Source organism: Megalops cyprinoides, chromosome 6 (assembly GCF_013368585.1).
Source record: "Megalops cyprinoides isolate fMegCyp1 chromosome 6, fMegCyp1.pri, whole genome shotgun sequence".
Classification (NCBI taxonomy): domain Eukaryota; kingdom Metazoa; phylum Chordata; class Actinopteri; order Elopiformes; family Megalopidae; genus Megalops; species Megalops cyprinoides.
The window spans coordinates 15025973-15053248 of record NC_050588.1 but is presented as its reverse complement, the minus strand read 5'-3'; the positions used below and the strand labels follow the sequence as shown (position 1 = coordinate 15053248).

At 43.6% G+C, this 27276-nt stretch overlaps 1 protein-coding gene across 3 annotated transcripts; it reads right to left on the bottom strand.

The window, feature by feature from the left end:
• Positions 1-1720: 1720 nt before the first annotated feature.
• On the bottom strand, positions 1721-27269 carry inavab (innate immunity activator b). 3 transcript variants are annotated; one of them, XM_036530329.1, is made up of 10 exons: positions 27192-27269; positions 14295-14410; positions 12510-12643; positions 10875-10997; positions 10324-10555; positions 9507-9560; positions 9030-9309; positions 7880-8050; positions 6620-7319; positions 1721-2071 (listed from the first exon to the last, which is right to left on the bottom strand). In XM_036530329.1, exons 2-10 carry the CDS (start codon positions 14347-14349, stop codon positions 1979-1981), a joined length of 1842 nt encoding a protein of 613 aa, XP_036386222.1. In that variant the 5' UTR covers positions 14350-14410; positions 27192-27269; the 3' UTR covers positions 1721-1978. The 3 variants fall into 3 exon arrangements, with proteins under 3 accessions (XP_036386222.1, XP_036386221.1, XP_036386223.1); XM_036530328.1 differs by lacking the exon at positions 27192-27269 and adding an exon at positions 17461-17513; XM_036530330.1 differs by lacking the exon at positions 27192-27269 and adding an exon at positions 17461-17513 and having other exon boundaries at positions 7880-8047.
• Between the last annotated feature and the right edge of the window lie 7 nt (positions 27270-27276).

The window sequence follows — 27276 nt, the reverse complement described above, 5'->3', positions numbered from 1 at the left end:
GGTTTGTAGCTTACTTCGATTTCACAAATTAGGCACCAAGCCTTGCAGTTGCAAAATGTTGGGCCATCACGAACATGTCGCATCGGAAAGGCGAATACATAAATTTACTGATTGCGACACCAGCTATCACAATTGCCATCGTATACTAAAACTATTGACCAGGAGACTCGTAATGGTGAGTCAAAATTGCATTGCCTTCACAATGGTGCAACTCAAATTCTACCATGCGTTTCGGCAGCCTGCACTCGTAACCATCTACAAATATGTAACACTACGGCGTTTGCCAAACTAATCGTTCAAACATGGAGCTAAGTCACCGTCACTATCGGTATATTCCACACACTTGAAAACCGCATACATACGTTTAACCTGCTGTCACCATCTCGCTTCTTATTCCGTCGGTGGGACGAGGCCTACTGGTAGGCTCCATGTGATGTCGACGTTACGCGTTTGCTACATACTGCCATATATTATATTGCCAATGCTATGAGCACTGTATTTAATCATTAACAAAACATTTATGTCCTGGTGATAAGAACGAAAAAAAGACAAATGCTTTAAATCAAAAGCTAACACGAAGCACTGCGCCAAACGAACTGGCCTTGCCATCTCAGTCGGACACCAACCCTGCCCCTCCCCTTAATTGAAGTAATTTGACTTTTCTAAATACTCTGTGTTCTAGTTTTCGAAAACGCACACATATAGATATTATGTTCCGTTACTGAAATATTTATTACATGATTACGGCTTGCAAATCTTCACTAAACATACCTCTGCGTTCTTGTGAAAACACTTGGAAAGGAACTTCGGTATGTCAGACATGCAACGTTCAGAGAACGTGCTACCTGGAAAGTGAAGTCTAGGACTGGAGGTGTGAATGTGCATGAACGTGTGGCGTGTACAGTGAAAATCATGAACACGTGTAAAATTACTGAAATAAATGTCATATGATGACAGAAAATTTTGATGAATGTTTACAGATATCTAATATACTGAACTCAAAATTTGTCCCAGTGCCATTTAAAAATTACATAAGCTCATAAAAATGGTTGTATTTTGTAATTCACAAGTAAAATTCTCCATTATTTCACTATGGGATTTTCCAGTAGCCCAAGGATAACTCACTTTCCCTTGACACTATTAAGAGCAATCAGGAAAAAGAAACATTTAATGTTTGTCAATGTTTAAATACAACAATTTGACAAATTCAGTGACAACCCAGAATGTGCAAACTGCACCAATGGTGAGTAATGACATATTTATAAGTTTTGCGCTACAACTAGCACACAGCTTTCCATATGTGAATTAGAGTGATATTTAATGCAGAAATCATTTTTTTCCCAGAGAGCAGGCCCTGCACCTGCTGTCTGGGGGGTGTAGGCCCCATGAAAAAAACCAATGTCCTTTATCATCATTTGGGCTGTTGCATGTGGTGCCTGACAACCGCTAACATACTGGGGATCTAATATATTCTCAAATTCAGACCTTTAAGATGAAAAAGGAAATTCAAAAAAAAATATCATTAAAATACCAGTGAAATTTATTCAGTTTTGAAGAAATGTCCAGGACACAACAGACAATATAGTATTTTCAGTGATATATTTATCTTTTCACAAGTTGAAGACATACATTTCATATAAAAATGTTAACCATTTTTCAGAACAGCGTTACTTCTTTCACAGTAAACAGACAGCCAGGCTAGCTGTACATAGTGGTCTCTTGCACCTGAAGCATTTGATTAAAAAAAGATTGGTGGAAGATGTGTCCTCCACTGCAAAGTGTTAAGATCCAGATCATCCTCAGACCCGGAGAAAGAGTTAGTGCCCCCCATACCCCCTCCACAGACACACACACACACACACCTCTTTAATACAAGCAACCTCTTTAATTCCAGCATGAAATCCCCAGCTCAAATAAATAAATAAATAAGGTCCGCTGGGAGGAGTCTGGCTTGCTGTAGAAGAGGGGCACCCTGTAGCTACACCTGGCTGATGATCTCAGAGTCCTCTTCCACAAACCACTGCACTGGGGTCCCGTCCGGAGCTCTTTGGAGGATCTGTCTCTGAGGCATCTGCAATACAGGAGAGAGCGGGAGTCACAATAGGACTGCTATCAGTCATTCATCTGTGTTTGCTGGGATTGCACTTTTGTGAAGTGATTAGGAAGCTGCTACCCTATGGTTTCAGGTATGCTTGTTTGGTGGGGACACTGCTGTTGTGCCCTTGACCAAGGCACTTGAATTGCTTCAGGAAATATCCAGCTGTATGAGTCATAAATAATGTACGGTCATTTTTTACAATGCTGGTATATCTTTTGTGGATTAGAGTCCCCCAATTTCATTTCATTTCCCAATGGGAAAGATTGGCAGTTTATGTCTTCATTGAACAAGTACAGAGAACCAGTCAAATGTTTGGACACACCTGATAAAGATGATGGGAAACATGCACTCAAAGACATTTTGATCTAGAGACTTATGCTCAAATGCTTGAAACAAAGAGACAAATATAAATACTGAAGTTAACGCCTATGTATGAATTTCTTTCCAAAAATATTTCTAAAAAACAGTTTTTAGCTAAAATATATCATTCTGATTTGTTTTTGGTCACTGCATAATTCCATTTGTGTTATTTCACAGTTTTGATGTATTTACTATTATGATAAAATGGAATGTGAAAAATGAAAGAATAAAGGCTGTGTCCAAACCTTTCACATCTAAAGGGAAATTAAAATTGCTCCTTTGGAGTTTTCAGAAAAAAGTCAAGACACATTTGAAAGTGAATGCTGGGGAAAATGTGAAAAGCAAGTGGTATCCAGCTTCCTGTGAGTGTTTGTGGAGAAGAAGCATATCATACACAGGTGATATGAGAACTCCAGCCAAGAGGCTCCAATAGCACTTGTTGATGTGTGGGTGGGTACATGCAGGCCTGAGCATGCAGCCCTCCTTTTGATGTAATCGACTCACACGGTAACACAGCTGCAACCAATCATGGAGTGGGAAGGACAGCTACGGGACACCAGCATTCTCCCACCAGCTGGTCACATACTCAAAAGGAGCTGCAAGGTGCATCACTCAACAAGCAGCAAGTGGAACAGGACAGACTGGAGAGGGAGAAACCACACGAGTGTGTGTGTGTGTGTGTGTGTGTGTGTGTGGATAGAGAGCAGGCATATTTCAGCACCTGCTGCAAACAGTGGAGCCTGCAGTCTCAAATAGAACATTTGGCAGTAACCACATTATTAGCTGAAGAATATACAGCTGCCACAATGTGACTGACAGAGCAGTGTTTGAAGTCAAAAGAGGCACGTCAATTACACAATGAAGGAAAAAGGTGCTGATGACGGGGCGTTGAGTTTGAGACCACACAGCGACCAAACGCACACTCTGAGACCAGGTCCCCTGTTGACAAAGCAGTCCCTCTAGAGATGAACATCTTTCAAATGATATCGTTATATAGCCAATCAGGCCGTGAAAGCTTTTTAGGTGGTACACACAGTTAACAAGCATTAACGTGGGACCAGGGAGTGTCACTGACGTCTAGCAGTACTCGTTGCACAGTAGACAACTGCACAATTGACATGATAGACCTAACTTGCTGATTAGCTAACAACCAAATGTTTTTTTATTTGAGTGTTAAAGTCGAATAACTCCATCTGTTTTATAAAGAAATGTTAAAGTTTACAAAGTCTGTCAGTCTGTCACACTGAACTGAGCTACAAAAAGGTCATAGTATTGCTAATTAAGCAGCTCTTTTAGAACTAAAGACAGATTAAAATATTTTTAAAAAAATGAACAGGTCTCATCTTCAATGAGTACCTTCATCATCAATGACAGTGTAGAACAAGCTGCCAGACATGACTCTTGCATTTGCACAACTGTGGCACCTCACGTTTGTACAACGCACTCATCTGAAATGCAAGTGAGGTGTGTTCCTTGGAACTGGAATTGGGGGGTGGGGGTTATGGCTTTATTTTGGGGTTTTACACTCTACTGAGATTCAGCATGTACGCATATAGACTCAAGCGCACTCAGCTTGCTCTACAGATAGGCTGAGAGAGCGACGGGTGTGTCATGCCCTGACTTGCAGCGTTGCTAGCTGAGGGAACTTCCCATGTCCCAGGACAGGAAAAGTCCAGAATGAGCCCTTGCAGTCACCAAACAGTATCCTATCAACGCAATGAGAATGTTAGAAAAAACACTTTTTGAGACAGCATTATGTTTCAGCTGGGCACAGACACACCAACAGGCTTACATGAAGCAACACTGTTTTTTCTGCATTGAAAGAACAATGGGATTACAACAGGAAACCGTCCAACTGGCATCACAGCAGCCCATCCAAATAAAATTGGATAACCAACTGAGAGACAGTCACAGCTGCTGACCTCTTATTAACCCGTTGCCACATCCATTGTTGCTGAAATAGTGCTAGGAGACAGGAATGTGACCACTTGAATAGCTGAGTCTCCCACATCTCCTGGTTACAATCAGTATTTCCTGCTGGAGGGCTGGGTCTTTTCTCTAAAGCTAACAAACAAATAAAACAGGATCTTGTCACAATGTTTTCTTGGTCACAAATCCCACAGTGAACGCTCTTACTGGCTGGATCTGTATAGTACTACACTTACAGGGCCTACACATTTTCTATTTACGCACAATCTTTTCTCTAGAATGTCATGCATCTAAAGTTTTACCATACAAGATTCTTTTAGAGTTTGTATGTAGATGCCATTAACCAAAGCCAATGGAAGTTATACTTCTCAGTTTGTCAGTGGTTGTTAATCTGCATTTCTGATGTAAAAACTGCATTCAGTGCACGTCAGAACTTGCCCTGCCATGCAAATCATTGGCCAAGTATGACAGTGGTGTAGAGTTAAACTCGATAAGATTTGTAGTGAAAACAATGCATGGATCCATACCAATGCAAGTTATTTTCATGAGGATTGTGTTTGAAAAGAGGCAGAAACTGTCAACATCTCTGTGGTTTGATGGTTGCAAAATAATTTAGGCTGGATGTAGGATGTTGCTCAGCTTCTGTGAATTCTAAAAAAAAGAATCTATGTGGGTGATAATGACATATTATGCTTGCTGACATAATCCAATGAATGTACTCCTGTGACCCTGGCTGTAGCCTGCCCACCAGGACACTGTAATTTGTTCCCTGACTGCACGCAGAGAAACTCCAAAACATCTGCTGTGAACAGAGCCCTACCTGCAGCTGTAAACACCTGGGCCTCAAAAATGTCAAACTCTGTGGCTTTCTGAAAGGGCTTAACCCCGCACCAGAGGGAAACACCAAAGTGCTCTCAGGCAGCTGAGTTATCTAGCATGAACATAGCTCCTGTCATCATTGGTAATACCGATCCACTCTTAACAATAATCTGCACTGCTGATCACCCCAATTTTGAAAGTATGCCTTCACACATGAACTTCTGCGAAATCATTAATCTCTCAGATCCTTCAGACTTCATCTGGAATGTGCCTCAGGGTAAAAGATCAGGCCCTGTGCGTTCCAATTCTTCAGCGACTCCAGAAAAGGGACATGCACCCACCGGTTGAGGTTTAGAATGTGGCAGAACAGAGATTAGCGCTCGGGAGCGAGAGCCACACCTTTCATTCCCACATGACTTCCTCAGTATATCAACATTGCCCACGCTCTACACAGCACCACAACATTGCACTGTTTATTTGTTTAGCAGTTGTTCTTATCCAAGGTGATTTACACAGCTTGCATTCACATACTATGGGTAACTATACAGCTGGACATTTACTGAGGCATTCTGGTGATGTGTCTTGGTTCAAAGGTACAACAGCAGTGCCTCGCCCATTATTCAGACCTTCATCCTTCTTGTAAGTCAGGTTGCTTAACCGGTGCAGCACACTTCCGCCACTACACGCCCACACCCGCAGAGTTCCGATGGTCTCGTTCCAGAATTGCCTGCACTGTCCTGATCTGACAGGCCCGTGTGCCATATCCATTCTGGAAACCAACCCAGTCCCTGACTGTAAATTCCCCGAAATCCCCCTACAACGTCAGTGAGGCGCCGTCACCGAAACCCAACCACTGGAAGAAACAGCTGCATTGTTCTGCTATAGGGGCAGAACAGTCATCTGGAAATCCCTCCAATGAAAGATCACGCTGCTTTACATCATTTTTTAACCTATAAAACAGTCTGTAGCCATTACTTCATGGTGCATACTGATGAAAATATGAATACACCAAGTTAAAAATACGCATCACATTGCAAACTTTGTTATGGGAGTGTCTTTTGTGTTACAGATGACTTAAGTTCTGTCCCAAACGACAACCATCTGAGACCTCTTCTGTATTCTGGCAGTTATCCTGGCTTGGGCTCCTCGGCTGGGTATTCTCACAAGTGTGTCTGAGGCACGCAGTATTTTCACTACGCATCCAAATGTTTCTTTGCCTTGCTTATCTTGCATTATCCCTCAAGGGTCCCTTGCATAAATTCTGTCCTTTGTGAGTTGTGGCATAATGTATATTTAGGACACGACCACAACTGAAAAATACAAAGCCAAAAAAGGAAATTCAGAGGGGAAAGAACTCATTTCCCACATCAGTTTGGCTTATGATGAAAATACAGTCAATGCTTCTCTGTTTACCTGCTGCTTCTGCTGCTGGTGGAGGAGGGCAGTGGGGGAGTCCTGCTCCTGCACGCTCTTCAAACGGACCGCGCCCTGCCGGTCGAGGGATCGGGGCCGCGGCGTCCTTTGGTGCCGCTGGTGCCAGGACTTGAGCCCCTCCGACACGATGTCTCGGGGCAGACCTCTGCTGTGATGGTGGTGGGGGTGCTCTCTGAGGGAGGGGGCGCGGGCCAGCCTGGCGTGGGCAGGCAGGGGCCTCAGCACTGGCTGCAGGGGGGCCTCTTCGTACCAGTGCTGGGATGGCGGCGGACCGAGATGCAGCCTCCTCATGTCCACCTCAGGAGGGTAGCCCATCCCCTCCTCCAAGTACTGACTGTAGAAACTGGGAGTGGACTGGTGCATGGGGTTCTTGTAGAAGCTGGGCCCGGTGAAGGCCATGGGGCCGTTGTGGTGGCCAGCATAGCGGTATCTGTAAGGGGACGGGCACGGTTTGGCCACCTCCGCCGGGTACTCGAAGCAGGAGGAGCTGGCGTAGGAGTGCGCGGAGTGCTCAGAGCTGCTGTCCTCAGAGCTGGAGTGGTACAGCGGGTTTCCCACGTCCATTCGCAGGGGCAAGTGCTCCGCCCCCATCAGGCCGAAGTCTGTCACTCGTCTCCGCACAGACCGGGAACGTCCCCAGTTCTGATCTGGGTCATAGGACAACTCTCTATTGGGGAGCCTGTAGAAACGGAAATAAATATCACAAAACAGTGTCAATACTGTAATACAGTGTAGTATCCATCATTGTAAACTGAAATATATTTTGCTTCACTTGTTAATAAGACATTATCTTTGATTCAGTTATTATTTACAGGCCTTTCCTATGCTTCAGCTACAGCCATTTGTCAGATTTGGTGTGGCCTGTTGTACTATAACAAGATACTCCCTTGCATCCCTTGTAACAAGAAAACTTCTCCCAGGGCGTTCTGATGTAGTCCAATATCTTTGACATAGTCACTTTGCAGAGGTCAGTGGATGAGAAAACATCAACCCTGCCTGTCCCTGCTACCTGAGGACTATAATCATCCAGTTCAGATTAAATGAATGTGGGGAACATTGTATCAAGGCATTAGGTCTACCGATCTACCAGTCAAAAGAGCGGATATTTTGCTTATTTTGCAGATAACATGAACATCACCGATGAAGAGAGAGAACGGTCCCGGTACTGATCCCTCCCGCACTTGGTCAGCTTTGGTGGGCGATCGCGCGCGTTACAGAGACAGCCGTGACGGTGCTGACCTGAAGGACTGCGAGTGCTGGCGGCGTACGTGCATCTCGGGAGTGCAGGGGGCGCTGCTGGAATGGGTGTGGCGCAGCACCGGGTTCTTGATGGGGGTGAGATGACAGGGGTGGGTGGAGTCTCCAAACCATGGCTCCACTGGAGTTGACACGGGAGTCAAAGCTGGACTACTGATCGTGGGCACAAGGACAGCGAGCAGGAAAACGGGGAGAGAAGGAGAGAGATGGGGGAAAGTCGTGAACAAATGAATGGATGTGTATTTGAGAGTAGGTGATGTCTTTTAATGTGACAGACTGAATGAGAGACATGAGTGGATGCATGTACTGTACACTCCATTATCAAATGTGTTCCTGTTCAGGTTCTATTTTGTTTTTGCACACCAAGTCTGAGACCCAAGGAGGAATAGTGGAAATTCTACTTTAAGGCTATGTTTGAAGAAAGTTTTATATTCTTGTATTTTGGATTCTGTATTAGGAAGCATGCCGGTTGCGAGCGCCCACACTACATGATCAAACGGCTTTAATTCGTGCAGCAGGATTTCTCTCCAAAGCAGCTCAAGAGAAATACCAATGGGGTAGGCAAAGCACCAAATTGAAACCTTAAACCTCTGCAATCTCAGATTTTGTGGGTTCTGTGCCAATGCAATATGATTGGTTTGTGGCACTGTAAGAAATTTTACGAGTTACACAATCTCTGCTGAAATATCCCACATCTTCCTCTCCTCAGATTCAACGGCATGTCAGAACAGGAACCCCCATTTTATGCTGCTATATCCTCCTTAAAATCACTAGGTGTAACTTAATGCCTACTTAAATTTAACCACTTCAAGGCAACCTCTTATCCCAGAGCTGTTGACAGCACAATTCAGAAGACAGAGCTGCTATTAGACTCCAACCACTATGGTTTATCACCAATTTTCAGACACTGTTGTTGACTAGGACTGTATGAACAGACTACAAACAAAAACTTTTAGACAGCAACAAACAATGCAGATAGTTGTAAATTATTAAAATATTGGGAAATATTAGTGGTCTGAAGAGGAATACTTGAAATACTGATAGTATTATAGGATTCCATCTGTGTTTTTAGTAGTACATGTGATACGAATATTCACGAATAATGATGAATGTGTGCACATCAGATGTGTACCTGGACTGGCTGCTGCAGACAGAGCGGGACTTCTTTGTCTTCTGATAGGGCTGGTCGAGACTGGATTCCATCCAGGGAGAATTCTGGATTGGGGGGCGCTCGTAATCCACAGTAGGGCTGTAGATGGGGGTACTGCAAGGCCTCAGCACCTCCTCGGTCTGAGGCGTGGTCAGTTCAGGAGTGCACTGCAGCGATGGTGGGGGGCCCTGTGGACACTGGAGGGGGTCTGGTAATGGAGGGGGCTCCAAGGATGGCTCCGAAGACTGGCTGGGAGCCTCTTCTAGGGGAACAAAAGAGGGGTCATTCTTCATGATTCCCATCACCATCTTCTTAAGGATATCTTACACAGACTGAGGGACATTGTATTTTCACAATTCATCAGAGCTAAAGACTTTTACATTTCTGACTTCAACACAGCACACCCATTTCTCCAATGCATTGGTGTCCTAATGCCAAAAAGGGTGTGTCTTCTCTTACCTTCATCGAGCAAACCAGAATCAGACAGAGAGCTGTCATCTGAAGTGCCTGGATCTGGAAACACAAACCATACTCTATATCACTTCACTATACCACAGTGAGTGCTACCAAGTGTACCAAGTATGAGTGCTAAGTTTTGTTCCAGATCTCCTTATTTAATTGGTTTAATTAGTATGTTAAACATACACTTTTTCCTTTGTGATTTGTACCCCTTTCCACCCAATTTGGAAACTCCAATTATGCACTGGTAGCATCTATTCACTCACCCTGCCTGCACCCACAGGAACAATAAACAGAAGCAAATGCAATCCTCCCGCAGCAAGCGCCTATTTCTCACACTCCATGTCCCACAGAGCAGCACAGCAAAGCAAGTCCCAAATGAAGGATGGAGGCATCTCCATTAACACCATTGAGAAACTCTGCAGGTACCTCACAAGCTACTGGAGGGCACTATAGCACAAAGAAAAGAGACCCTTCCTGGCAGCCCCCAGGCAGAATGAAGCCTATCCACCATTGTGGTCATTGTCAGCTGATGACATGGAAGGGTCTGTGCCTGGGCTGTAGGACTCAGTCCTTGGAACATGCTTTAGCTGACTGTGAGCCACACTGAACCTGTGCACATTCTTACCAACACGCTTTCCCACACTGTGGTAAAACATTTCTTAAAAAAGGACACAAGTACAAGTTGCAATTTAATGTAAATGTTGGAAATATTCCCCTGAGAAAACAGCTTGAGTGATGTGCCTGGCCCAAGACCTCTCACTCTCCCACTAACCATTGCAGTAGCAGGCGGAACGGCCTACAAGGGGACGCGTACCTCTGAGCTCCACTGAGCTGCCAGGGCAGGGGGAGGTGCGACCGAGTCTGAGCCGGAGCTGGAACACAGCCTCCCGCAGCTCCTTCACCTTCCTCTCGGAACGCTTGCGCTGCTGCAGACGGCTCCTCTTCACCGCCTTGCTGAGGTGCTCCTCACGGCACAGTTTGCGGGCCGCCTCGAATATCTGCTCCTGCAGGGCCAGGTCTGCTTCCAGGGAGCATAACTCTGGATTCTAAGGAGGGATGGGAGAGACAGGAAGGTGGAGGTTGAACAGACAGGTAGAACTGAACTCACTGAAGAGCCCTGGCACACCCGTTCCCTCCACTAATTACCACAGCCTGACTAACACTCATACTGTGCTGTTAACATCAAGAGGAGTGTGCCTGTGAATCAGTGACAGTGTCACGCTAGCATCAAACAGCTGTCATTACTGTTTCCCACAGTCTGCCTTCTGCATCTTCATTAGTCACCACAGCAAAGTGGGAAGGGCTAACAGCCTGTGTTGGCCTGTAGTCCCCTTATGATTCAAGCACTGCTGAGAGGGCCCTTACCTCTCCTGCTTGCAGGATGCTGCCTGCATCCAGCTTGAAAGAGGCTCCAATGCGCCGGCGGATACGTGGGGGCTGCTCCCCGGGCCGCAGGGGGTAGTCCGACGATAACTTCCCCGTCAGCTCCTACAAAGGGAGAGAAGCGTCAATTAACTCAGAACTAGGACCAGGCATTTGTAAAGCCTGCTGACATCTTGTGTGTTTTGAACGTCCAACTTAACAGTTTCCCTCAGCTCTACTTTGAAATACTTCTACTTTCTCCCAACAAGGTTGCAATTATTCAGTGCATGCTTCAAAACCATGTAAACTGTACTTTAACTGAGAATTGTATGGTACAATATTAATGAATATGCTTCAAACTCTGCAGTTTGCTTCCTTATGGCCAAGAGAGATAAGAGCAGGCCCTTCCTATATCATGGCCTTTTACTGTAGTTTTGATCTTGGAAAAATTCACTAGCATGACAACATACAGTATGATGGTTCTCCACCCATCTAATAAATATAAACCAGCTATTACCCTTGGCAAGCACAGATGACTTAATATAGATTTAATCCTATTTCTTTTTCTTCCTCATGGAAAAAAAGGTTACATTAAGCAACGCTTACAAACTTTACAGGGTGCAGCTGTAACAAGTCAAGACAGGGCCATCACTCACAACCGTTTCTCTTGCGCAATGCTGCTATTGCAGTTCAACATTGTCTTTTTTTTTCCTTTAACAGGTAGGAATGTCTTCTCTTTCTCCACAGTTTAACACATGACCTATCTTCCATGCCCTGTTCAGTAGCATTCATTGTTCCACTCACCTTTGTCATGTTACACTTCTCAGGTAATATAGCCAATGTCTCTGCCTCAACTTGAATCGTGAATTTAAAAAATGTATACAAGTGTATATTGTATAACATCTTTTTTAGCTTGCAAAAACAATTCATACCCATGATCCTCTCCAGGTTTGTCATAGCAAAATCCACCTTTGCAGCCACACATACGATAAAGACACAAGCTGTTGGTCCAGATTTCAGTCCCTCCCACATCTGTTGTATTGCAGAAGCCCCTGAAGCAAGCCAACTCTTTGTCATCAGAGCCTCTTTCCAGCACACCTGGACAAGCCCCAGCAGGTGAGACCTGCCCGTTTCGACGTGAAAATATGATCAGGTTCAGCAGCCTGGTATTTCACTGTGCACAGCTACACTGTCACCCAAGAATCAGTGCCTCTGAGCCGCCTAACAATGATAAATGACAACTCGCCAGGGGAAGAACATTCTTTGGGCTGGGAAAAATGTCTGAACCACCTGAGGGGCTTCTTGTTCCTGGTTTCGGAAAAAGCCTGATGCAGTGTGGTAAAGACACCAGAGGCCCTGTAGCACAGTGGTTACAGGGCGGCAGTGTAGCACAGTGGTTAAGGAGCAAGGCTCATAACCAAAAGGTTGCTGGTTCGAATTCCCTTAACTGTCCCTACTTAACCCACAATTGTCTCCGTAAATATCCAGCTGTATAAATGGATAACGCTGTTAAAAAAACTAACCGATGTAAGTCGCTCTGGGTAAGAGCGCCCGCTAAATGCCAATAATGTAATGTAATGTAAAGGCCCCCGGGCAGCCCCGTCGGGCCACGGCAGATCAGGCGGGAGCGGGACTCACGGCCTCTCGGATGCACAGCTTCCTCAGCTCCAGCAGACACAGCTCCAGCCGGTCCTCCAGGGACTGCTGCTTCAGCTTTATGGCCCGGGTGTGGGTGGTCACGTCCTTCACGGGCGCGGTGGGGCTGTCCGAGCCTGCACCACAAAGCAAGAGTGAGCCACTGGTGCGGCTCACAGCGCCGGATTCTCCGTCGTGCTCGACTGCACCGCAAACGAGGCCGGGGTAATTGCCCCCAATGCTGCAGTATTGCATTAGCAATCACTGGACCATAACCACTAACAGCGCAAACAAGAGTGGAAACTAATTCAAAACTGTGACCCAACAATTAATTAAAAAATGCAAACATGGTACAATTGATGGTTTTTGTTTTTTTTTTTTTTTTTTTAATAAAGTTGCTCTCCCCTCATATGTTGCCACCCTCCCAATGGTGCTGGTTTTGATAGGTGGGTGGCCCAAATCTCTGATTCTTTCTAACCAAATAATTTGATCAAAAGTTGTGTTCAGAAAGGTGATGCATAGTAAAAGGGCTTACAGTTTTCTGGGATGCAACTAGGTGACTTTCGTGCCTGACTAGCTAATGGACTTTACAGACCCAAGTAAGTAAACTTATTCCAAATCAATACTGGTTGAACAAGCTTCAGTCTGGAGGTGTTTCATAAATTTTTGTCTAATTCTAGCCCAACTGGATGGTCCTTTCACTGATACAGAAGACTGTAGACCTTGAGCAATGTATTGTGATGATTGATTTTTGAACAAGAACAAAAGGTAGAACAAAGCAAGAGCACTCTGGAACCCAAAAGTGGTTCCACAGCCTTGCAACATGAAGACACCGGGTTGATTGCAAGTACCAGTAATGACTGCAACCAAACTTCACTGTCTATCTCATGCCTCTAAGATTCGGAAGTGAGTCAGTGGAGACTGTGACAATCTCATGCCAATTAGAGCTGGGACTTTAGACAATGAAGTTGCTTTACTTCACTGAATAACTCTTGCTATAATTCTGAATGAGCAAGAAAAATAAACAACTCCTATCCTGTCTGCACTGATAATTTGTCATTGTCAGAGACAGGGCACAGCTAAATGACATTTGCAATGAGCAATGTTCTCAGCTATCCCTGTGAGAGTCAGGTAGCAGTGAGAGCTACTATGCCTACTATGGCTACTTCACCCCTTGTGCTTGAAATCTCAGATACATGTAAAATGTAAATGCAAAATGTTATTTTCTTTCAGCAGAGCTGAATTCTGTCTTTTACTCTGGAAGACGAATGACACCTGTTATTTATTAAGGCATATTTATTAAGGTCAACCTACCTCTGAGCTAAACCTGCACAGTAGTAGATTGACACTTCTGATGAGATATTATTGAGTATCTGTCATGGACATCATCCAGAGCATATAATATTTCTACCCAGTCCCAAAGGCACTGTGTCCCAGACTGCATGGGTCAAGTGCCCAACATTAGCCCACAGACATACTGACTTTACCCAGAGACATCCTATGTGCTGAACTGATATTCTGCTCAGTGTGCTTAACATTGACATTTCCCTCTCTGCTGTGTTTCAAAGCTAACCGTGTTCTCATTTGCCATCGCATAAAAGGGATGCGACCAAAGCTAGAGGCTCCATAGTTTGCATACCAGCATGGACAGGACTAGAACCTCCTGTGACCAAGCAGAACCTTCTAAACATACAAGTGCAGAGGACGGAGAGAGTATGACGCTGAAGGTCTCTGGTTTGAGGGACTCAAAGCACTTCACACCAGACAGGAGAAGACAGTGACACCTACCAGACTGCAGAATGATACCGCTGTCAGTATCACTGATCTCCTCTTTGCCCTCCATGTGGTAGTCAGCTATTCCTCTGCAAGTGGAGACACGGAGTATCACCTGGTTTCAAGAATCCCTGAAAACAGAAAAACATTATTAATTTATTGATAGTATTTCACTGAAATATTCCCCCCACTATAGTTATATATATATATACACACTATAGTTTATATATCAGTAGGAGCTTAATATCATTTCTGTACTTCCTTGAAGTGAGTTATCAGAAAATTAAATCAATGGAAAATGTTTGATGGCTAACTCATACATGTTTGACGGCTTGATGTCTTTAAAAAAAAAACTTAGTGTTTAGTTTAAGAAAAACCTAAGATTCCATTTATTTTGTGCGTATTCAACAATAAGGTAACAGTTTTCATACAGAATGTAATACAAAGTTTTCATACAATTTTGCCAATAAACACCCCTTTTCAAAAAACTTTGTTCGCAAGTCTCCACCAGAGTCAACACCAGACCTCTTGTGACCCAGGCCATGATCGTGTTTGCTAAGACCATGACCAGCCTGAGCATATTCAGGCAAGACTGACAACTTTTAACTATCGTAGACAAGAAAAAAAACAGCCACTGATGAAGACATTTGGACACTCTTTAATAACTTCAGTGTCCGTGCACATGGCCACAGCCCATCTTACAGGACATGCATAGGGCATGTGAGCAAAAATGCCATTGGGGGACAAGGCCTCATACAATCATTGTGTGACTTGCGGTTCGAGGCAGAGAACAGGCTTCAGCACAGCATCACTATTATGGTGAATGCATGAGAGCTGGTAACCCCGAAACATGGCGGGCTCTCTGTAGCATGGTGCCAGTGTTCTGCCTACACACAGAGGGCAAGCAATTCCACACTCCTCCAAGGTCCTTGGCCCCGAGCCCTATAGTGGAGATGCATGTAGTGCTAAAGAGGGAGGACTTTCCTGGTGATTACTCATAATGAAATCACCTGGGTATGCTGTGGTGCGGCGCTTGAAAAGGGATCAAAGTGAAAATAATAGCATTGGGAATTTCAGAGCCCCTCTGGGACTCAGGCCTTTGTCTGAGGCCACAGGGAGTTGATGTGTGTTTCAAGACAATAGCTCAGTTGGGCTGAAGTTAAAGGCATTTTACTAATATATCCTCCAGGCCCAATGCAAACATCCCAATCGCCTACAGAAATATTCTCAATTGACACCACAGCTCCTCTCAACTCCCAGTGGACACTTCAGCAAAGCTCAATATCTACAAAGTGTAGTCTTGGACAGACAAAGCGCCAGGTCAAGCGCACTGGGCAATAGCGAAACAGGAAGTGTGATGGTAAGGACAGCACATTCCTTGGGGGTAGCCTGGTGAAAAAGAGGTTTGAAATTCCATTAGATGTGCTTATTAAGTCAGTGGGACCAGGCAGGAGACTCACCAGTATTTGGTGAAAAGACATAGTCATCTAGTTCAGGCATTAGGCATCTCTTCCATTCCAACCGAAAACCAGATAAAGTTCTTTTTTGTCTTTAATCTGTTACCAAACAAACATCTCCTAAACATCTCCTAAAATACACTGAATTTATAGATTGGTCATCACAGCCAGATTTGTTATTAGGAAAATGGCAGTGTAAAAGAAAGTCTTACCACACAAAAAACCTTTAGATAAACCTTAGATAAAACAATTCATAAAATTAACAGGTCTGTGACACAGGTCAAACAATATTTTCACTAGAGTCAGAGTTCAGCCCTACCAAGGCACAGAGTCTAAAAGGCTAGAGATACACAGGTAATTTTAAGACAGCAAGACAGCAATTTTTGGCAAGATTTATTTTTTCATCATGATCAAAACAAATACTTACCCTTGCTATTGATTCCAATATGTAATTTTTGGGGCCCTTTAGACTAGGCCAGTTGTAGCTAATCCGCAGTGTAGAATGATATTTATGTATGGATTAGACAGCATTTTGATCTGGATCCAACTCTTACTCTTGCCACACCAGACAGGCATAGTAACATCACCTGTTTAAACTTAAAACCCAGGCCAACACATTATGAGACAGTCTCCACAGAGCAGTGACACACATGGCAATAGCTGTCTAGGACGCTTCCTGTCTTGGGAACAGTTCTGCGTCATACTAAGTCAGTGAACAAATCTGAAGTAATCTTGACGCAGAGCATGGTCCGAATGCAAACATACAGTTTTTAAATCACATGCTGACAACTGACTGTCTGTTGAAATGAAGCGATTTCTGAAGAATTTTGTATGCGTGTGCAACGTCACCCGCGTGTGACGGCAAGTCGCCGTTTCGTTGAGCGCTCAAGGAATACATCACGCCGAGGAGCATTGCGGACAGCTTATGATACGACTCAAGATGAATGTCAAGACGAGAATGTCTCTTACTTGCAATGACCTGTAGCAACATGTGAATGGCAGCAGGAAGCATTATGTTAAACTGTTGATCAGCCTGGAACGAACTGGTTTGGACCAGAAAACAAAATTACACATTGGATTTAAAAATTGAGAACTGCCCTATACTCGTAATCGATTATTGGCATTCCTTCTTTCAACTCTGGTGGGGGGTCGACTATTCCTTGTCAAGCCTCCATCAACCCCCCACGAAGCCCGGGTGAGACAACATGCGGTGATTGTCATTTAAAGAAACATTCCGGATTAAAGGCAAAAGCTATGCATTCCTGTGTCAAAGGCGCATTGTTTACCAACGCAGACACAATGCGGTCTTTATGAGATACGTGAACGCAACATCATACGCTCCAAAACTAAGTCGAGAAAAGTAGTCCGTATGACCGAGCGAGAGCGAAATCCACAACATGTTATGATAGATTCAGCGTTCAGTTTCGTTCTGACCTGTCCAAACTTTGTTCACCCCCAAATGAAGATAAAACGCCGAGTTTACTTTAATTGCATGAATTGCATGAAATCACGATTAAAAAACACTAGAAGCACGTTAATTTTCGTCGGCTTGTGCAATCATTGCATGCGATATGCAATCACTTGAACTATAGTTGAAGTTGACACCAAAATCATACAACCAGTTTCCTTGGCCAAATATTGGGAAGAAATATTATACCCTAAAACGATCTCATTTCAGCCCTACATTATTAATTTAAATATTCACAGAAAGCTGGAACACTTACATGACAGAGCACGCCGCAGCTGCAGTTAGTTCTACTAAATACAATCTTCTCCCTATCCAAAGTGCGCTCTGACACCAAGGTGTTGCGGAACCACCTTCCCCCTTCGCAAGGTGGGAGTGAGGCAAGTGGGCGCGCCAACGGAAGAGGAGTTGCCAGGAGGCTCAAATACCTGGGGAGAAATATTTTCTCGGATCAGCTGTGCGCTTTTGTGATAGAAACGTTCACCTCGCCGCGGTTGCGTAAAAGAAAGGGAATACTAGGCATGCCGCTTTAATAGTGTTTTAAGTGAGTTAATTAAGACCCCAAATATGAGATTTTATCATTTTATACTTTTAAAAACAGAACAAGAATTTGAGATGTATGGTAGGGCCTCGTCTTTACACTGAACAAAATACTCTTTCGAAGCCAGTTCCAACCTTATATAACTGATGCTGTGTTAGTCACATGCTCTATGATACTGATGGGGAGTCCGGGATATAGAAACAGCCTCAGCGTCAACAAAAGTCTTACCACATCTACCTCTCGGGTTGCGAACCCATTTTCTGCAAGACGTTTTTGTGATGGATACCGCCTTCAATAACAAACCCCTTACATACAGTGGTCTCAACATGTCCCTGAAGAGCATTCTTACGGAAATTTTTCCTTTTCCAATGTTACAAACAGTATTTTGTGTAATGTCATTTACTTTTTAAAAATACTGTAAGTGTATTTTAAACTGTATATACTGTAACTGTATATAGCACAGCAGTGTGACGCAGTTGTAAGGAACAGGACTCGTAGCCAAAAGGTTGCTGGCTCGATTCCCCACTGGGGCACTACTGTTGTACCCTTAGGCCTGGTACCTAACCCACATTTGTCTCCGTAAACACCCAGCTGTATAACGGTATGTGACCGATACAAGTCGATATCAAAGTTCTTGAAAAGGTTCAAAGAAGGGCAAATAAATTAGTTCCTGGCATGAAATACAAAAGCTACGGGGAAAGACTCAAGTTACTTAACCTATTTAGACTAAGTGAGAGGAGGCTTAGGGGTGATTTAATTGAGGTATTTAAATTTATAAAAAGAATCAGTAAGGTTAACTATAATAGATTTTTTAGGGTGAGTTCAGTTTGTAAAACAAGAGGACATAAATGGAAACTAGTTAAGAGTAAGTTCCGCACTGATATAAGGAAATATTATTTTACACAAAGAGTTATCAATACATGGAATAGGTTGCCAGGTCATGTAGTTGACCCTTGCTGTGTTGAAGTCTAGACTTGATGCAGTTTTGGATACTCTTTAATTAAGAAATGGCGAGCTTAGTTGGGCCGAATGGCCTGTTCTCGTCATCATATGTTCTTATGTTCTAAGCCCATGTATCACATGTAACAGAAAAATACATCCTCTATTATCTGTAACCTTCACTGTAGCAAAACCTTGAGTATTTCATGCTGAAAATGTATAAGCCTACAGCATGAACAGAAATAAAAGTCAGTTTATGAATCAAGTAGAACACATATTTCCTATCTGCAAGAACAGAATCCAAAAGGAATACTGCAGGTATAAAGGAAACCGGACACAGAAAGGCTTTCTATCTCCACCCATGGAGGTTAAAAAGCACAAAATCACAGCTACATTAATAGCAAGCTGGGCAGCTTACAGAAGGGATATTCCTTGGTATTAAAAGACACGGCTCTGGAATCTCCCACACAGTGCTGACAATTCCACAGAGCAGAGTATACAAATTGTCACTTTTTGCAGACATTTCCAAAAGACAAGGCTGTGGTCTTCCCCTTGGCTGTCTTGCTTATTTTCTGTACTTTTCCCACGCATCCAGACAGTCCTGTATGATCAATGTATGCTTGTTAAAAAACCATTTTGTTACATAATTATGAAAACAGTTAAATTCAGTTTTCTACATTTCTAAAGAAAAGGAAGATGTCCAGAAACTTCTACACAAAAGTGTCACTCTAAATTTGCTGTGCTCTGTTCCCACACGCAGCTGCTCTGTTACTCTCTCAGTGCATCCAATTAGAACCATTTTCATTCACCAGTTTTCCAGTCCCCACTTGGGTAAACAGGACTTAGCGCTCCTGGGCAGTTAACTCATCAGTCTGGCGGGGAGCCGTGGAGACAGGCCGCGGAGCGTCTGTGCCGGCAGTGTGTGCTCCAGAGGGGGGCGTGTCACAGGGTAGTTCGTCAAGACGGCGGCCCCAGGGGAAAACAGGTGCCGACGGAACTGTTCCCCGCAGACTGCGCCAAGGCGCCCCGCACCTGCTCCCGCTCCATGTCGGCCGCATTCACACTGCATCCTGAAATCAACCCAGACATTGGACTGAAAGAATGTCAGCTGCGAAGACCAGCGGAGCGCCCCCGGCTTCTATCTGGGGTCCACCGGACTGCATCACGGACAACTGAAGGAGGCCGGGTGCTGTATGAATATGCAGTCTCTTCCATCTGGCCGATCTCCGATTTCATTACTGTTCCCAACATGTGAGCCATAAAAGACATTTGCTTTATTATTTTTTTTTTATAAATAACTGAGACAGCTGACAGTTGCTGGATTAAAAAATAAATAGTATGCGTGACTGCTGGGATTCATGGAAATGATTTGCCAGTTAGGCTAAACCTTGTGCCTTGGTTGGAATTCAACTGACGGGAAGGGCCTGAGGCTGGGGTAAGAGTAGGGGACTTACTGGGACATGGGGACTTAAAAGAACTGTAACTTCAGAGGGCCCTTTGGATGCTCTGAAAACTCAAAATGCAAGTGAAACTGACTGAGTTTAGAACAAGAATGGGTAATTCTAGACCTGGGGCAGCGACACTGTCGTACAGGTTTTTAGCCATACTGTTCAGTCACCAACTCACCTGAAACTACCTTTGCCACATAATTATAGCAATTAAACAATTAATGAACCCTGAAGTTGGAGAAAAACAGCAATGTGTAGACAGCGCTGCCCTCTAGAACTGGAACTTTTGACCCCAGGGTTAGTTTTTTTCTGCATTTACAGATTTACTTTCAAGTGAAAAAAATAATAATGGAAAAAATGACTTTCATTTTGATGTTATATTTCAGTACTGAGAAACAGCATGTAAAAAATAAGTGTCTCAAGTAGCTAGTTCCTCTTATTAAGCTTCACAACTGCCCCATGAATCCTCTGCAGTAAAACAGACACTAAACTCAACACTTCAATAAATTAACTCTTTTATACTGGGAAGACTCATAGTTTTCAAATTCATTATGTGTTCAAAACTTTATCATGGCTCTTCAAGCTTTTGTCTGATTTAGCCACAGGGATCTTTTTATAGCCTGTAATTACATTTAAGGACTGTACTCCTCTCCTTCATTATGACAGGTTAAAATAGACCCTTGGGGATTTCCAGTTTGGGGACTTAAGGCTATTTGCAACTCAAGTTGTTCCACTTTCTTATGTCTGAACAATGAGAGTTCTCCCTTCTCACCTTTTAAACTTTAAGGAAATAAAGATGTGTAGCAGGTGATTAAAATCAGACTTACAAAGGTGCAATTGCATGTTCTTGAAAGATGAAAACAATATTAATAACTAAAATAGATTTATGTTTAAAACAAAGTTTAATTCTGCTGTACCAAGATACTATGTCAAAAAGCTAATTTTTCACCCAAGAAATGTATTCTGTCAATCTTGCTGTTTATAGGTATAACATAGGTATAGGTATAACAGCCTATGTGAGTTATAATGTGGTCATAATCATGGTTATGACAAGATGTCCTTGAGGTCAGTTTTACTGACCTGTTCTGTCTGAACCAGAAACAACTGCAAAATTGCCAAAGGGGAAAATATCCAGCTAACACAACGAAAACTATGTTTGGATTCACCCCTACAATGCAATATAACAATTAGATCAGTCAGCCATATATGACAGTCCAACTATCTAAATCAGATAACTAATCCTAATACCCAAAATGGAGTGCTTACATGATACATCCACAAAGAAATATGCTTGAAGTATTACCACTCATGCTGGACCACAACTTTTATAATGGTCAACATAACTCCATTTACTCTCATCCTGAGTGGGGTGGGTGTATAAATATGACAAAAAAGTCAGATGGGATGTTATTTTGGCAAACCGAGCAACTCTGCTCATTCAGAAAGGGGGCTTGTGTGCACTGATGCCACTCCCCAAGCGGCAGCCGACACAAAGGGTACTGATATGATCTCCAGCCAGGACCTCTGCTCATTCAAACAAAAGCCCTGTGGGTGACTGGGGCCTGGATCCCACTGCACTGCTCTGACCTGACCTGACCTGACCTCCAAACTGGGACAGTCTGCTGCTGGGTCAGTATTTGCCTGGCCTTAAAGGTGGTGCCGCCAAGCATTTGTGCTGACGGACATGGCTCCTGCTCAGCCCAGTGCCCTGAAATGCACCTTTGAAGCAGACTTCTCCAAACAGCTAAGGGTACTTTCTTCCCTCTAAAACCAATTCAGGACGTTTTCTTAAATCTAATCCTGAGCCCCACCAACAAGTAAAAAAAAATAACCAATCCAGGGTCATTGTTTGGGGGCATAATATATCAATGGCATACAAACAGGAGCAGGAAAGGGTTACAGTCATACCGAACAGGTCACAGGGTAATCTGCTAAAGAGGTTTCTCTTTCATCGTTTGAAGTGCTGCGCCTTCCAGCTGGCACATAATATTCTTACAGCCTTGCCTAAACTGTGCATGTTGATACAACTTAAAAGCAGTCTCACATGGAAATTAACCACAACGGACCAGTTCAGTGGTAGAGAATTAATGTCCTGGAGAGCAGGACAGCCCTGACTTTCATAACACGACCCCTCATTATCTCATTAACTCCGGCATGAGCTATAAACAGTCCAAACGTCCATACAGAAAAAGTTTATCAGTATTTATTTTTATTTATTTATCCTTCACTTTACCATCTTATCCTTCTCATCCCACTGAGATAATCTTTTTGTAAGGAAGATCTGGCCAAGAACGCAGCACCACAAGTTTATACTTCATATGAAAGACAAAACAGTTAAAATTCCATTAAATTATAGAACTTAATTCTCTTAGTTTCAAAAGAAAAAACAGGATTGATTTCAATAGCAAAAGTCCTTCTTTATTTTCAGTTCCCTTGCAAGGACATCAATGTGGCTTTTAAGGGCAAATCTTATTTTCTATAATGTAGCCCTAATTACGAGTAAAATCACCTCCTGTCAACCGATTTTCCATTCAGGGTGGAGGTCTGCAATCCTGAGGCTGAGAGCATGTTCTTGTGCAAAGGATACTTTTATTTTCCCAAAACTCTGTTCAACAGGTTTTAACTCACAGGAAATAAAAGACGGTAGCTGAAGGATGTAAAAGCCCGGAGAGGTTCTTGCGTCTCCAAGACCTGCAACACTCCCGCTCTGCTCCCCGCCCAACCCAAACCCACCCCCCCCCCCGCTTCTCGCTGCGTGTGCAGCCCACCCACTCACTAGGGAGATGAAGCTGGTGAACGGAAATATTTTTCAAATAGGAAGAGTCTCTGATGTGGGCTGACAGTCTCCTCCTGTCTATCCCTGCACCACCCTGACCCACAAGCCCACAGGGTTGTGACCTCACAGAACGCAGGGCCACCTTCACGCCCGTTGACCACCCTGAGGTATAGCTCACTGCCACCGGCGAAGCTCTGTGGAATGCCGGGTGAAGACACATGAAACAACACCCATTCCTTTGACCCTGTATTTAGCATTCTAAGTGGGGACCCTATATTTTAGCAAAAACCAAAAACACCCCAGAGTGAGACTGCTTTAAGAACATGGTGAGCTACAAAAATCCGCTGGACAACGTCTGAATCACCCTACACACAGCCCAGAAGGGAATGACTGGAGAATTTTCACATGTTAAGGAGCAAACAAAGTATCCACACTTCCCGGCACTCTCTTTCATCAAATGATGGAAATTACAACAGAGGGACATCCGCACAGATTGCGTGAATACTTCACACACATTCAAGTAAAGATGTAGATGCAAGCTGCCCCCATACACATTCTCCTTCTATTCGATTCTCACTTCCGCGACACCAAGAGTAATTCTCGTCTGATCTCTCTTTCTTGAGCTTTGCCAGTAATGATGATGCATTATAGAGCCAGATCCCCGTTTTAGTAGCACCTGTTCTCGTTTAGTCTGGAGGATTTCTGCACAGAAGAGACCATCTGACAGGCAGCTACACAAGCCACCCAGGAGCAGAAAGGGTATGACAATAAATAACACATCTTTTTACTGAGCCACAATTGGAGCTGGGCTGCTGAGGTCAGAGGCTGCTGCATCAAAGAGGGCCTGGAATGATAAGGCATTGCTCTAAGGTAGAACACAGCAGGGGATCAGTGCTGCAAGCCTGAGCTGCTTTATGTGGAGTACTGTATTCCTCTGACACCCCTGCATTTCACAATAAAAACTCATTAATGCCAAGTGGAGGGACACTATGAAGCCAGAAAACACTATTTCTGTTTCCAGTTCACAGCAGGGTAGCTCTCCCCTTGCAATGACCTTTTTATCTTTCCGCCCTTGTACTTCACACCGCAGAACTGTGGTTGCAAAAAAGCGTTTGCTTATCAAATCTGTCAGCACAACAAATATTTCCCATATTTTGAAATGACCATTGAAACCGACCGGCTGTTCCTCTAGCTGCGGACAGTGATCTAAAAAACAATCCTATTAAGGCTTCAGTATTGTCACTTTTAACTGCACCAAGCAGGATGCCGTCTCAAGAGTAATAAAGTCAATTGAACGGAGGTCAGTAATCTCGTGACGCCTATCAGAGCGCAGAGCACAAGATTTCCATCAAAGAGAGGGGAATCCAGGGTAACAGACAGAAGACACTGTACTGTAAACCGCCCCCAAGTTCATCCAGACAACACACACTGTGGAGTTGTGGAGCTAAGGCTACAACATCTTTTACCTCGGTGAAACAACAGACTAATCAGCTAATGAATAATATAAAGAATAAATTCTGCCATCACACAATTCAATCCCGCATTTACAATTCAAGTACAGCCCTGGTGATCTCCCATGTACCCCTATGAAAACAGAGCTCTAAAAGCAGGACATCAATTAAGCATACATTCTAATGTATGCTTAGAGGCACAGTCTCTGTATGTCTGGAGGCATGGTCAGACTAAGGGCCCTGTTACATTAAGGTGATTGTTCCTAACACAGCGTTTGTCAGGACTTGACCAGGTAACTCAACAGGGGCAGCCAGAAGTTAACTGGAGACAACAGTATTTCTCCTGCCAGTATCCTACATTCAGAATCATGAACACTAGTCTACCACAATGAGCTACACTGAGACGTAGGGAACATTTGGGATACCAATGAAGTGTAAATTTGGGGTGATTGTATCATTCCATCATAAAGGCAGCACAACAACCTCTGTAGATAAGGTGCTGCAAAAGCTATTAGACTGCCTCTGTTTTTGCTTGTGAAATAAAGACAAACAATTAAATGGATGTTAAGGAAAAGTGGCTCATGGACCTGACTGAAAACCTTGGGTTAAATACCGTAACACAACAAAGATACGTGAACAGAATTTCAAAGTCAAATGTCTGGTGAAGAAGCAAACTTCTTTGTATTTGTGGTAGTATTTGCCTGGCCCCTAAAAATGAAAGAAAATGAAAGAAAGCAATGCATGAACTATTTTTAAATACTAAAACCTACTGTTCAAGAGTTTTAATCCATTGAATTAAGTTTTGGGGAAAAGTGTATATTTGAAAATTAACTTCAGAGAAATTATTTAGTTAGACATACCAAGCACAAATCCACTCAGAAACCCCTTCCTATAGGCCATCTTAAAACACCTTCCCTTGGTTTCATGTTCTTTCTTAACCATATAATGAGTACACAGGGTTAACAGACTGCAAGCATGTGCTGCAGAATTTGTCAGCAAAACAAACCAAAACCTCTGTGAGCCAGCTGCCAGGAGACACAGGTCCTCAGACGATTATCACCGCGTGCTCTTCGCTGGGCTGTTAGCAAGAGACCCCACATTATCATCCCTCTAACGCAACCCTTGGCGTGACCTCTGCCACAGATTCCAATGTTACTCACTGCGCCTTGTCTTCACTGCCACGTCTAGCCATTTGACAGCTGCTGACAGCCTAGAAGTGCCCACCCTGCCTCCTCCCCGGGTAATGTCACACTGCACCAAGGGTCTTTAAGAGGCAAAAACGCTGTACACACCATTTGTTGTGGATTTGAACAGAGAGCATAACTAATACAACAAATTGATCATGGATGCCTCTGGTAAAACATTGTGTTTGTACAGAATCCTAACAAGAAAAGGCTGGAACAAGCACATTTTTACTGTGTGTGCATTGAAGCTAATGACACAGATCTGCACATAGCCCAACTCACCACCTGCTAACACCATAAGTCCAAGCACCTAAAAGCTGTCAAGGCTCAAAAATGAAGGAGCCAAAAACTTTGACATCACCCAGTCATAACCACTGCCAGTGGAGGCTAAGCCTTCTCAGAAGCAGATAAGCATCCTTTTAAACTTCCATATTACTTGTGATTTTCAGGGCTTTCTCCCCCATTAATCATGTGAATTACATCAGATTACTTGAGATTGGCATAACTCCACAGAGGTAGAATCTCTGAGTCTGAGTCTGCCAATACAGAGAATAAGATATTATTATTTCTGTGAGTGTACAGAGCATAAATACAAGAAATAACATATGCTGTAAAATAAGAAGAAATTCTGAAAACTTAGCAGAAGCTGCCATTAATCCTAAAGCTTGCTCTTAATACTGGACAAACCTCTTGACTGCTCACAAAAGCCCTAACCCTTGAATGTTATTACTGTCTCCTGTACAGATTGGTTTACGGTCCATTCAGGATACGCCACTGGCCATGCATTTTGCAGGTTCCTTCAGATTCCAGTCAGAGCAGCTGGAGGAGTGAGGCAGGATTGCCATTGTGTTCTGAGATTATACTTTTGCAGACAAACCCTCTGTGTCTACCCCCCAGCACGACTGAACTCACTGTGCAGCCAACTGTAACCAGCATATTCACACAACTCAAATCCTTTATCACGAATGCATACCACGACTATTAATGCTCCTAAAGACACGGTGAACTATCTCACGACGAGACAATGCACTTCGAGCCAATGTTTCTGCCTTACACTCAAAATTCCAAATAGCCCTTCCCTGAGTCTGACAATGCCGTGCGACTTCTGTCAGTGTTTTTTGTCACTACCAAATACTACAGTACCTGCAATGATAGCTTTAATACACGATTGAGAAACACATTTCTCAGGTTATTATTTCATTCTAACACGACGGGAGATTATTGTGGTTTTTAAGGACACGTGATTTAGAAAAGTCGTGGACCGTCACCGCCATTAAAGGTGAGATCACAACGGGCTTTTGATTTTGAGAAGTCTGATGATTACACCACCACAAACACCGACGGTGAGCAAATCACTTTTCCAAGTCTTCTGGCTGGCTGACTAACTATTCTGGCTAATTTGCGAAGACGAACTGAAGAGTATCTATACTATGTAAATAAGTAAGTAACCTTAGACAGAAACAATGTACTTTTCCAGCTCTAAATTCAAATTTGGACTGCACATGTGAGAACTGATTGCATTTGCAAACTTCACTTGAGGAAAGCAGCTACCCAGCCCGCTAGCTCGGTTAGCTGTATTCTTCTGATAACTTTTCCATGCATATAAAGTAAGCTTTTTTGGAAGCAAGAATAAAACTAGTAGCCACCTTACCTTTTGCGTCAACAATCCCAGCGAGTGAGGAATGCAGACATATACGTTCGTAGATACGCATTGGCGTACCAAACCGATCCACATC